Source organism: Corvus cornix, chromosome 1, assembly GCF_000738735.6.
Source record: "Corvus cornix cornix isolate S_Up_H32 chromosome 1, ASM73873v5, whole genome shotgun sequence".
Classification (NCBI taxonomy): Eukaryota; Metazoa; Chordata; class Aves; order Passeriformes; family Corvidae; genus Corvus; species Corvus cornix.
Window position 1 is genome coordinate 34,371,654 of NC_046332.1, and position 14,216 is coordinate 34,385,869.

Sequence of the window (14,216 nt, forward strand, 5' to 3'; positions counted from 1 at the left end):
AAAACCTTGCCTGGTGTGCAGGCTTTAATTTCGCTACAAAAGATAAAACGAAAGATTGCTAAAGTCCAGAGGTCTTCCTACAGAACAGAAACAGTTGCACCTGTATAACCCAGTGCAGTCGCACATGCATCAGTCAGGTAGAAGCCTGGCTCCCAATAGGTTCCCTCGTATTAAATATGCTTTAAAGTTTGTGACAATTTAGGCATGGTGTTTGCAGAATAAATGCATTAAAATTGTAGTCAGTATTAAAATTAGAATAAACCATTGCTTTTACACATTCAATGAACAAGAAATGCTAAGGAATCCATAGTCAAATAAATGGATAAAATACTTGTTTCAAACAGACAGAGTAACTGTAGTAGGCGAAGTGATATTTTGCTATGTGATCTGATAAATGAACATCTTATTAAAGGCTGAATTCTTGGTTGTTAGTTTACCAATACTTGGTAAAATGAAATAATAAATCACTAATCAATTATAGGTAGTGATAGTGAACAGTCTGCAGAAGGCCAAAACATTGTTTCAGTTTATGCCGGCAAAGTTACCCCTTTGGACTGTGATGGTCAATGTGATAGCAGTAGATAACAGGAAGGCTTCCTTATTTTTGTTATTTTCTATCATAATTGAAAGTAGGATAACACTAGTTAAAGTCACTACCAGGGATCAGACCTCACAGGGTCAGGTGCAACACTGGTGTGTGCAGGCACTCTGAGGTGGTGAAGGACTAGGAACTGAAGAAAGGAAGGTCTGTCAGCTCCCTACCACTGCCAGGTCCTGGTGCTTTGGACACTGCAACAAAGGCAAAAGAGAGGGAGGGCTGGGGAGGAAAGCAAGCAAGGGGTGGAGTTGTTTCACATCATAATGGAAAGATTTTGCCAAACCTAAGGGGGTAGTAACAAGGGGAAAAGCAAAAGCTGAGATGCAATAGAAGTGATAGCACAATAAAATGATAGATGAGAGCAGTACAGACAGATTTTACTCTTGTGTGAAGCAAGAGCTGTAGAAGTATGAGAGAAAATCTATATAAAGAAAGCTTGGTTTCACCAGAACTCAAAGTCTTTTAAAAAGGTGCATGTGAATATTCCAGGCCTTCAACCACTTAGAATTTCATATTCTCTCATTTGATTAATCAGATTTTAAACCATCACACACACCGGCACATAGTCTGTCCCCCCAATATTCCTGTGCTAAATGCTGTGAAGAATGAAGAATCTATTTGAACCACCTTTTTTTAGGTCCTTCCAGTATGAATGTCCTTTGGTTGCCAGAAACGAACACACAATTATTTATCAGAATTTTTTGAAGCATGAGAGGAAAACCAGAAGTATTTTTCTGAAAAAGAAATGGCTTGATTAGCCAAATGACTCTAAGGTAACTCAGTGCTCACACAGTGAATTGTCAGAAGCCTAACAACATATATATACTGCTCAAGAGAAAGGGCCTTGATGCCTTAGATTTGGGGTGGTTTTTTTCACAATATGACAGAATGGCTTGAGTTGGAAGGGACTTTAAAGATCATCTGGTTCCAACCCCCCCTGCATTGGTAGGGACACCTTCCACTAAACCAGGTTGCTCAGGAAAGGCAAAAAAACCACCGCCACCACCACCACCACCAAAGAACCTGCAGCCAAATCAAGATCAAAGCCATATTTCAAAGTCTCTGCAGATTTGGGATACCTCACTGATTATATAAACTGAAGAAGTCTCTAGGGTCTGATATGTGAAAGCACCCAGTGTTGCTTAATATTTCTGTAGGTGTTTCAAAAAGCACAAAACTGTGTCAGCTCTCCAATTTTATAGATGGTACAAAAGAAACAGAAAGAGCTGTGTCAATGTGAGATGAATACTAAAACTGACTCTATTCTTTAATGTTGCCAGCAGCACAAAATAATCAATTTAATAATGGATTTTCTTTCAGTTAATTATTATAAGAATTACTTGTTTTTAGAAAGCTCTTCCCCTTCATTTATCTGTCCGGTTTTAATCTCTTAAATTAGATCTATAATTACTATGGATTCCAGTCTATAGAAGAATGATAGGAATAGTCACATTTTTTGTCTTGTCATTTTCTGTTTGTTAAAAGTAAACTGATCAAACCAAATATTCAGTACAAATGTAGTAAATAAAAAGCACTTGGTGTTTTCAAGATAATGAACAAATTAAACATGCATAAACCAAAAAAACCTGTTAAGGAGAGAAATGCTGCACTTTGATTTATTTTTGGTAATTGCATTTTTATGACAGAAGGCATTTTCTTAAGTGTTGACATTTTACCCGCTCAGGTTTGTTACTACTTACTGGTTTCAAATATTAATTTAGTAATCCTTTGCTCTTACACCAGGCCTGCAATTTGTAATGAGATTTACAGAATCTCATCTGATGCGTTCCCTAAAGCAAGTAACCAAGTCCATCCAAATTGATTCTGCCATTGATTTCTCAGCCTGTAAATTTGTGTGGATTGCAGCACTTTATTTGCACCTTTACTCCTGGCTCTATGAATGTAAATCTTCCTTTCTTCTTTCCCTACCTTTTTATTTCCTTCCCTGCTCTCCTTTACAGATGCACTGTCTCCCTTTATCCTTATCTCTCTCTTCTCTTTTTGTTCTTTTTTCCCCTTCTCTTTTTTCCCCCCTCCTTTCTGCTGCCTTCTGTCAGTCCAGGCATGTTTTCATCTCATACTCCTTTCTAATTTCTGCTTGATTTCCCCTGCTGCGCTTCTCTGTTTGTATGTGGTACAGAGCTGCAGGAGGGTATAAAACATGCACACAACGAATTAAAGTGCTAGTACACTTTGTTAGCACCTACAAACTCACCTTCAGCTGCATTTATCAGAGAAGAAATTGTAAATGGGATAAATAGTTAAAACTGGAGACAGAAACATGCATTTCAAAAATACTGGATGTCAGACTGCTCCTTTTTCCAGGGTAGCTACCGAGTGCCATCTACTGTCTCCAAATAAAACATTTTCATAGAATCATAGAATATTCTGAGTTGGTAAGGGACCTACAAGGATCATCAACGTCCAACTCCTGGCCCTGCACAGGACCATCCCCAAGAGTCACACCATGTGCCTGACAGCATTGTCCAAATGCTCCTTGAACTCTCTGAGGCTCAGTGCTGTGGCCACTTCTCTGGGGAGCTGTTCCAGTGCCCGACCACCTCCATTTTAAAATAGGTTACCCTGAAATCACTTCTGCCTTAGTTGCTGTTTTCTGCAGACAACTACACATTCTAACTGAGTGCACTGACTGCAAGGAACCATCGTTCACATTTGAATTACTTCTCATTCGCTTCTTAACTTTCCCATTATGTCATCTTTAAGTGTTTGATTCCATTATTCCCTTTCCAGAATTTTTCTGCATTTTTTCTTGAGTTCTCTCATGTGTACCAGAACTGCATTCATAAAGATTTTTAACAGAGGCAAAGGAATTTTTCCTAATGTTGTTTCCCTCATATTCAAGAAAAAATGGAGCAGCTGTTCTTAGGCCTCCTTAAATATCATATTAGGGGTTGACTGTAACTTTTATACCAGGTGATAAAATATGTAACATCCTCATCTTCAGCTTTATCAAAACCAGCCTTTTCAGTGAGTGTTGATAAAGCATTGGCAGGTAACTAATTTCTTCATCACTCTTAAAAGATCACCTGGGCAGTGGCTGCTATTATAGTGTGTTTGCTTAAGAAATATATTTTCCTACTTCAACTTCATAAATTTTATATCAACTTTTTTACCATCATAAATCCTTTTTTTCATTGTCATTCTAAGTACAATATGCAAGTGTGAACAATTGCATATTTTTAAAAATGTATTTATTATATGAAGGTGAATTGGCATATGCGTTCTACTTCCTATAGCTTTTGCACTACAGATATGGCTAAAGGTTATTTTTATAATGGTGACAACAACACCTACGTATTCTTGAGTCCATCTTTCAGATTCTGAAGGATAATTAGATATGAAAGAAATACGAAGACATGTTACGGATGGTCAGCCTCTATACAGCCAAATCTGAGTCATGACCAAAATGACCTGACTAGGCATAAGAGCAGGGGTAGAAACCCATTGCATTCTAATCACAGCTTCTGACATTTTCCCGTTATTGTCTGAACTTCCTCTGAACATAATCATCCAAGAGCAGAATGTGAATTTTGCTGTCAAAAGGCCAAAATTATAAAACAGCACTGGCAGCATTTTAGGCATAAATCTGCTGACTTGATCAGAGACAGGGATTAATAACTGGGCCAACATTTTGTTGAGCTGCACAGCTTACTATTCAGTAGATACCCAGTTGTATTGACCTAGTTTTGCCCATGGCACTGGCTTTCAACTATTTGATCCAAGCTGCCTGTCATATGTGAAAATACTCATTTTCATTTTGAACAAGATCTCTTCTTATTCCTCACCAGCAGAGCTGGAAATATATTGGTTTGACTTTGCTGCCTCTTTTTCCTCAATATTCTGGTAAATAATAAATGGCAGTTGCTCAACTCTTGCGAAGTATTTCCGATGTGTAGGACTCGAAGACGACAAGTGTCACCGTATCATTTTGTGGATGAGGAATCTGAAGCTGGAAGAGCAAATGAGTTGCCAAGAACACTTAGCAGTGCACGGGCTAAGTGGAGAAGAGAAGCCATGCTTTCAGCTTACTGCCCTAGTTCTGCTCCAACCCCCAGGCCACACTTCTAATTAAAAACCTGTTTAGACTTCTTAAATTCTGGATCACATTATGTCTACTCTTCACATATATAACAAGGTGTTAAAGGAGTTGCTACAAGGCAAATCAACAGCAATGATGCAAAAGAAAAAACTCCACCTTTATTTTCTGATTCTTAAGAATACTTCAAAAATACACAAACTCAATACAGTATATCTTTTGCTCACAGCTGTATTTTTAAGTGTTTTCTGACTTTACAATGTAAAAAAGTTAAGAGATGAAGGACCATATGGAGTAGGACTAATACTTTGCTTTAGTCTTCTCTTTCAAAAATACAAAAATTCAGTTCCAGAAAGCTGAGATGTTATTTTAACATCATGATCAAGTTGGGGATACTGTTTGGATATTAGCACTGGGCAAAGATGAAGATAACAAATGCCCATTATTTCAGAAGTATCATGTCCAGATGAATTCTCCATGTATCCATAAGATTAAACTCACATCAAATAAGGCATCCCTCAATTAATCGCTTCTCTTGCTTTTCTTTCTTTTCTTTAAAAACAAAATGGAAATGAAAAATCCATTTGTGTGAAGTGCTCTATAGTATGGAGGAAATATTGAATCTTTTCTACAAGAGGTATAATAGAGAATGCTGCTGTATATGGTGTGTGTTTGTATTGCTGGCAATTTTTATTTGTAAAATTAGAGAATGAGTAGAGCATCCTATTTCTCTGGGAGGAGTCACAGACACATATGTATGTGTTTGGGAGACTTACAGGGCTGGGCTTAAAATTATACATACTAATATAACACCATTTACACTTCTTATGAAAATTAAATTGTTAGAGGGATTTGAAATGGGGTAAGTACCAATAAACATGGAATATGTATGTATATGTGGTTGTGTGTGCTTGTGTATGCAAGGGAGAGCCAGGTCTGAGGCCTTGTATGTAGTGACTGGGAACATGAATATTTGCAACCCTTTCTCAGGGGTGCTACCTTGATTGCTCAGGAAAGTTATCTGTTTCTGAAAATAAGTTTTCCCATCAGTAAATTGCATGTTATGTTTACATCCTCTGGGTCATATTTTCAATTTACAGATGAAAGGAGCTGTGTGAGATATGCCTGCTATTATTTATTGATTTCTATCGTAATTAATAATTTTTTAATGAGCGTGGCAAAAGCAGGTACTCCTTGGGCTGGTTCAGTGATAAAACTGCAGTGTGACTTAACAAATGCAAGATCCTGATAATGTCAAACCAGAGTTTTTAATGAGATTCTGCTGTATGAGCTTGATCATATAAATGTTATTTGCTCCAAATCTGTCAGGATCAAACACAACTGCTATTGCTTTGCCTGGAGTTCGAAGTTTTTTCTTCGTTCATTTGTTGCAAAAGCAAGACTAGAACTTAAAATAAAAAGGTATCATATAAAGATTGATTCTACCTGTATATATAGTATTGCTATAAATTAAATATATTGAGTGTTTTGTTTTTCCTTCTAATAAATTTGTCACTTAACATAGTGAAGATGATTCCAATGGGGTGAAATTAACAGAGATGCTGGATTCAACCATGAGGAAAAAAAAAAAAGCAAGTTGATTCCTACCTTGTCTGTTCACCAGTTAAAAGCTTTGTCGTATGTTAAATGGTTTCTTTAGACAATAGCAGGCCATTGTGTCTTAAGCAAAATATAGTATGTTTAATATGCTGTGAAAAATGCATACACAGAGGTTTGACGGCATAAACATTATAATTTTGTTTCTATACAGAGAGCCTCGGAAAATCATCCTGCACAAGGGCTCCACAGGACTTGGTTTCAACATTGTGGGAGGTGAAGACGGGGAAGGCATTTTCGTGTCGTTCATCCTCGCAGGTGGGCCAGCAGATCTCAGTGGAGAACTGCAGCGAGGAGATCAAATCTTATCTGTAAGTATTCCCGTTGGACTTTCCTGACCAGCCGCTTCATCTTGTTCTATGTCTATACTGCAAGGGACACACAGAGAAGTCTTTCTCGTTTCCACGTTCTGAAATCTCAGCTGCAAACAGTTTATCCCTGAATATTTTGGGTATTTTGCCCTTGGGTTTTAGAGCATTTGTTACTGGTGTTACTTGCATTTAGCTGGGAATGAGACTTTTCGCTGCTTAATACTACCTGCAGTATGGTGACACTACAGGGAGGACCTAAGCACAGTGCAGACCTAAGCATCCCACAGTTGGGCCCATTATCCAATTCCATTTTTCCCAAAACACACTACTGAGTCTAAGGATATTTCTCAATCTCAGCTTTTTCTGGAGGAGAGCAAGTAGTAGGATGAAATCATCTATACTCAGGCTGCCATCTAGTGTGCACTCAACTGCTTAGCAAATGGCTCACTCCAACAAGGAGACTAATTACGTTATGTTAATTATCTCTCTGCCTCTAATTTGATGATCCCTCTGAAATTCTTTTCAAATTTTATTGGATGAAATGCTTTGTAGCCTGAGGTTATATTTTGGATACTTAGACTCAAAAACATCTTTTTAATTTTTCTTTCATGTATATATCAATATCACACATTTTAAAACCAGAACATTTATGTTTTAGGCTCTGTCAAGTAATCAAACATCTGACTGAAACAATCTGAATATGAAGGATTTTGAGTGACAATGAAAGCCTTGAAAATGTAGTTAAATATCCATTGACATTATTCACATTGCTTACAGAAAAAAAAAAAAAAGAAACTATCCCAAATTCATACAGATGTGACTGTTTCATGTGAATCACATCAATAGCCTTAAGGCAAAGAGCTGAAATACAGGAATTATTTATCCCAGATAAATGATGGACCCACCAGGCTGCAGTATCACACTGCCTCCCACTGTTGTGTTTTCTATCCCTGTGAATCCTGCATCCCTGGCTGTAATTTAGTTAGAGTTAAGGGTGGAGGATGGCTTCAGAATGGATGGTTTGTTATGTGGTTATGCAGCACTTTCCTGGTCAGTGTTTAAATCCATAAGAAAGCTGGATATGGTTTTTCTACATTGCTAAGGATTGTCTCAGCCTATTCTATGAAGAGTGAATTTACCTTCCACCTGCCAAAGTTTTGTAAAGAGGTGGCTGGAGGTGTTTTGCAATATATAGAAAATCTGGTTAAGTTATCACCAAAGGGAGGCAGTAACCTGACGTTGTGAGGATCACAACAGTGTATTTGATCTAGACCTGTTCCTTAAAAGTGCTGTAAGAAGAAATGAGAAAGAGCAAGTAAAGGGTGTTCAGGTGCTGTGGGAGTAGACACAGGCAAGCGGGCAGAACAACCAGAAGACTACATCTGAAATGCAAAGAGTAAATTTATTTCATTACCTCGCTAACCAGAGGATCCCAAAGCAACACCCGGACAGAGACACAGGAACAGGAATGCAGGAACCACCAGGCTCAGTCCTTCCTGAGGGGCAGTGGGGCCCCTGTTTGTAGCCATTTGTCACGGCCCACACATGTGGAGTTTACCACTGTTCTGGTTTGGCCAAATTCAGAAATATATCCTCTGAGAGAGGGCAGATTACAACCATCCCTCCCCCACCAGGTTTGGGAAAAAAATTAATTTTCCTTGAAGGAAAGTGAAAGAGATAAAAACTATTTATTTAACAAACACACAGAAAAAGGATAATGATGCTAAATAACAAAACCTCTCACTCTGCTGAGAGAAACCTGGGAGAACCTCAAGAGTCCTTCTGTAGATCTCTCTCTCCCCCTCCTTGGAGCTAGGATGGGGTGGTGGGCCCACCTCCAGGGCCAAGGCCTCGGTGGAAAGTCCTCCCAATGTACTCTGATGTTGAAACAGTCCAGCAGAGGAAAAAAAAAGAAAAAAACAAAGTCCCAGGAAAACAAAAGTTCAACTCTCTGTCTCCAGAGAAAGAAAAAGGAGCTGAAAAACTGGCCAAAAGCAAACAGGGTTCTTTCCCCACTCTCGCTCTGCTGCTGCAGCTGGGAAAAAAAGTCTCTATCTCTGTGTGACCTTGAACAAGCTGCAAACTGCTTTGCAGAAGTTCTGCTCAGGTTTTCCTCCCCCCTCTCAGGCTCAGTTTAAAAGCACAGAAAGGCACAAAATTAATTTTCTGGGCATGGGGCAGCGATAGGGGATACACATCACAAAGTCACCCCAAGACATTCCACTCCTTATCCCATATTGTTGGCTGAATGCCCAAACTAAGATATTCTAACTCTACACACACATTAATACATATATATATATTCACACACAGCTATGTACTAACAGTGACAGTGACCCTCAGCAAGCAGTGGTATACAGGCATTCCACACTACAGATGGTTTCCACCCAACAATCAGATCTCCCTGTGGTACACAACGTGTTGTTCCATCTTTCTGCATTACCCACCATGTGCAACCAGGTCCCTGAGAAAAAACAACCCCACAGATGGGTTTGTCTGTACTCAAGGCAGAATTCGTCCACGCAGTCTTTCCTAACAGACCTCTGACATGCACTGCTGGGACCTTATCTCCATCTACTGTATGCAGGGATTCAGATTGGGCTGGACCAGCTCTATTGGTGGAACCTCAGGTGTTAACTAACCAGGTGGCCTTTGCCAGATGCTGGTCCCAATTTTTGAAAGTTCCCCCACCCCGTGCCTTCAAGGTGGTTTTCAACAATCCATTGCACTGTTCCACTTTGCCTGCAGCTGGTGCATGGTAAGGGATGTGGTACACCCACTCTATGCCATGTTCTCTAGCCCAGGTGTTTATAAGGCTGTTCTTGAAATGAGTCCCATTGTCAGACTCGATTCTCTCAGGGGTACCATGCCTCCAAAGGACTTGCTTTTCCAGGCCCAGGATGGTGTTCCGGGCAGTAGCATGAGGCACAGGGTAGGTCTCCAGCCACCCAGTGGTGGCTTCTACCATTGTGAGCACATAGCGCTTGCCTTGGCGGGTTTGAGGCAGTGTGATGTAATCAATCTGCCAGGCCTCCCCATACTTGTATTTGGACCATCGCCCACCGTACCACAGGGGCTTCACCCGCTTGGCCTGCTTGATCGCAGCGCACGTCTCACAATCATGGATCACCTGGGAGATACTGTCCATGGTCAGATCCACCCCTCGATCTCATGCCCACTTATAGGTGGCATCTCTGCCCTGATGACCTGAGGCATCATGGGCCCATCGAGCTAGGAACAACTCTCCTTTATGTTTCCAGTTGAAGTCTATCTGTGACACTTCTATCTTTGCAGCCTGATCTACCTGCTTGTTGTTTTGGTGTTCCTCATTAGCCCTACTCTTGGAGACGTGGGCATCTACATGGCGGACTCTCACAACCAGCTTTCTTACTTGGGCAGCGATGTCTTTCCACTCTTCAGCAGCCCAGATTGGTTTTCCCCTACGCTGCCAATTAGCTTTTTCCCACTTTTCCAGCCATCCCCATAGAGCATTGGCTACCATCCATGAATCAGTGTAGAGGTAGAGCTTTGGCCACTTCTCTCTTTCAGCAATGTCCAGGGCTAGTTGAACAGCTTTGAGTTCAGCAAGTTGGCTTGATCCACCTTCTCCTTCAGTAGCTTCTGCAACCCATCATGTGGGACTCCATACAGCTGCTTTCCACTTTCGTTTCATCCCTACGATGAGACAAGAACCGTCGGTGAAAAGAGCATAGCGTGTGTCTTCTGCTGGCAGTTGGTTGTACGGTGGAGCTTCTTCTGCACGTGTCACTTGTTCCTCTTCATCAGTGAGACCAAAGTTTTCACCTTCAGGCCAATTTGTGATTATTTCCAAAATCCCAGGGCGATTCAGTTTTCCGATACAGGTGCGCTGTGTAATGAGAGCAATCCACTTGCTCCATGTGGCATCGGTGGCATGGTGGGTAGAGGAAACCTCTGCTTTGAACATCCATCCCAGCACTGGTAGTCGAGGTGCCAGGAGGAGTTGTGCCTCAGTTCCAATTACCTCTGTGGCGGCTTGGAATCCTTCATAGGCTGCCAAGATTTCCCTCTCTGTTGGAGTGTAGTTGGCTTCAGACCCTCTGTAGCTTCAACTCCAAAATCCCAGTGGTCGACCTCGAGTCTCACCAGACACCTTCTGCCAAAGGCTCCAGGACAGGACCATGGGATGTGGATGTCCTCCAGGACCATGCTGTGATCTCTGTGCTTTTTATGACCTCTGAGATTTTATGGCCTCTGAGCTCTGATCTTCTCTCCCAAAACAGGGAGCTCATGCATGTCCCTGAGAGTTCCTCCAAGTCCCTCAAAACACCAATGTTATCTCTACACAGAAACTCTACTTCTCAGAACAGAGAGACAGAGGATAGACAGCAGTGGGCAGAGTATATGGGGTTTCCCACACTGGTATTCTCCAGGCCTTGGCATTCCCACCTGCAAGGTCTCTTGGAATCTCCCATTCTCCTCTCCACTCTCTGCTTTTAACCCTTTCTTCTCAACAGTGCCTTAAAGAGCTCTCCAAGTAAAAAGTTTCTATGGAACTACAAGAAAATCAAAATAGACTCTTATAAAGTTACCCTTATAAAGAGATAAGGAAGTCAAAGGCGTGTGCCAGGAAGAGCACAGACAAGAAACCCGAAGAATAGAAATGGAAATTTCTTTAGGACAATTATGCAATTTATTTTGCTTCGGTTAGATGCAGCAAAATAGGGCTGACTAACAGAGACTAATGAGATCAAAGCCTTTCACAGTACATTGTATTCAAAAATCCAGAAGTTCAAATACAAAGTTAAAAGGCCATTCTATTTTATTTTTAAGCAGGATATATTTAGAACTATTTTATGCAGCCATGGTAGAATTTTTAATTTTGTCTGTTTTGTAGTGATGTCTTCCATAAGTTCTAATTAATGTTACCAGTGTTGAATCAGCATTTACTTGTCATGCAAGAATTGTTTATTTGTTCACTGAGCAGAGAGGGATGGAAATTATTACTAAATTAGACTGCGTGCGTATCCCCAGGCAATCACCCAGTCAGGCCCTTGTTACTTATTTAGTCACAAATAACTATTATGGATCCATTTTTCCATATTCCAACAAAATCAGTTTCATGCACAGAGCTCATTAATTGTACCATTGTCTAGTGAAGGGTCCCAGACACCTTAATTTCATAAGGACTGCAAAAAAACAAGTCTGTTTCTCTCTGTTCCTTCTTGTCTCATCCCTCAGAAACACTTATTTCCCTACAGAAATACTTTTCCCATTTGTTTCTCAAAACATAATCTGATTTACAAGAACAAATATTACCCTCAAAGCTGCTATTTCTAATCAGCTGAAGCTTGGTTAAATTTCTTACAGATAGGAAGCATAGTAAGTGATTTATAGATCTGGATTTAATTTCTTGTAAGATTGGTATTGCAGAACTACAATGAAGCCAAAAGAGCTTTTCGATTGTGATATTTTACATGTTTGTAAAACTTGCTGTGACCTGCTTTCTGGCCTATCCCTCAAATATTTATTATCTTTCAAAATGCTACTTCTTTCATTGTTTTTGTTGTCCCTGCCCATTGCAAGGGAGGTGACATTTAAAGGTCCCTTCCAACACAAATTGTTCTATGATTCAATTTAATCAATTTAGCTGGTGTCCTCCTGTCTGACCATAGGCAGGGTGCTTCATTTTCCTAAGCCTCGGTCTCCCAGGTGGACAGTGAGGATCACATGCACTCTCCTAATTCATGCCTGTGCTGTGAATATGGCAATGTTGACTGGTAGAGAGGTGTGTATTCTCACCTTTGGGAAAATACCAATAAAAATACCTAAAATAGACTGCAAATCCACCAGTGAGACCCAGAAAGGCTTTGCCTTTATGTGCAATTCCTTGGAGTGATACACTGAGTGTATACATAATTCCAGAGTCAGCCCACAAGGCTTGGACAAATTCCATAATCTCTGCCTCTCTTTCTGCTTGACTGTCGGGATGTGAGGGGAAGGGGTCCAACCCTACAGCCCTACAGAAGCACTGGGAAAGATGGTGCCATAGCCTTGGCCCCATGGACGAGTGAAATTTGGATTTATTTTTCCCAGATGCCGCCAGGTGGCGGCCCAGGATCAGTAATGACAGCGGTCTGGCTTTGGAAACTGGCTGAAACCTTATAAAGAGCGGGGTTAACAGAGGGTTTTTTCTGTTTTCAGTTAATTGGAAATGTTTGAAAATTATCTCAGAAAGAAGGCTGATATTCCAAATACTTCTGTGCAGAGAGAACAAATGAATCCTATCTGAATCTTGAAGGTCAATTGAGGAATCATGGATAATCTTCTATGTCAGATAGTAAAACATTTCAAATAGCCCACAAATGAATTTTTATGTTACATTCATGAGAAGATGGGGTTCCCTCCTGAAGAGGTTTTCTTAAAACGTTGGTTTATTCTGGCTATAATTCATTATACTCTTTCAAATCACCACCCAACTAAACATTCTCATTTCTGAATGCCTTTAAAATGAAGTAACACATACATCACCAATGTAAATTCATCACTGTACTAGAATATATCCCTCTATATGCTATTTTCCCCTTACTAAGTATGCCGTAACTATTATCAGTAGCATTTTGAATGCTAATTGACATTAATGTTTGATTTACTACATGCTGTGTGCACCGAGATTAATTTTTGTCTCAGATACTTACAGGCCAAAGGAAACAGTTCAGAATATCAATGGAAGAATTATTTCTTTCAGAGAAATGAGGTGCCAGTGTGTTAAATGATTTGTTTAAAGTCATTTTATAAGTCTGGGCCAAGTTTAGAGGGTGTTTGAACTCAGATCTAACCCCAAGTTCTCCATCTGTTAGGAAAATGCAGTCTTCAATAAAAATAAAATGTAATGTTCCTTGATGCTATTCTTGCAGTTTTAAGTTGCACTTCCAATGCTAAAGGATATTTTTCCTATTAAAACAGCAATGGGAACCCAGTGTTGGTTAGACAAAACCACCTGCATTAGAACAAATTATTTCCATGAGCCATATGCATAAAATGGCCACCCATTGTGCCTACACCCTGACAGAAAGCAGTACAAATCTTACCGTTTTAGGAAAGATGTGCATAGTGAATTGCAATTTTTAGGGGAAATTCCTGGGGAGGCAGGAAAAGCAGGACAGTCCTTTTCAAAGAAAAATGGCCACATTGTTTTTTGCATTACAATCTCAAATCAAAATCTTGATAAAACACAAGTCTTTCTTTTAGGTGTCCTAGCCTGAATGCTTTAAAGCATTTTCAGTGCCAAGTAGGCAATTTTTTCAATAGGTGCAGGACCTAAACCACAGAGAATTAGTTTAGATGTGCAAGTTCAGCAACAAAATTCAGATTTACAATTTCACAGAAATAGTTACTGCATATTGCTCCTTGAGTTCCCATGCTGACACTTCTTTTCAAACAGTTTTATAGTTTTCCATAAGGCTGCATCAAGTTGAAGTTGTATACAAATGAAGGAATTACAGTGAATTAATAGGCATAAGGGGTTAACAGCAAGTATTTGCATTTGAATCTTAACTTTTGAAGTTACTGAATTTTTTTGGTTTTGGTCAAGGTTAAACCTCAGATTAAGATACTTACATTTAGACATCTGCATGTTTGCTGGGTGTCTGGT

At 40.0% G+C, this 14,216-nt stretch overlaps 1 protein-coding gene across 29 annotated transcripts in view; it reads left to right on the plus strand.

The window, feature by feature from the left end:
- DLG2 (discs large MAGUK scaffold protein 2) overlaps nt 1-14,216 on the plus strand; it is a 1,001,253-nt gene that overhangs the window by 772,993 nt on the left and 214,044 nt on the right. For all 29 annotated transcript variants that reach the window (XM_039562448.1, XM_039562454.1, XM_039562457.1 and 26 more), the window contains one exon: nt 6,427-6,583. In XM_039562448.1, the coding sequence (XP_039418382.1) occupies nt 6,427-6,583 (157 nt within the window). The remainder of the gene's footprint in view (nt 1-6,426; nt 6,584-14,216) is intronic.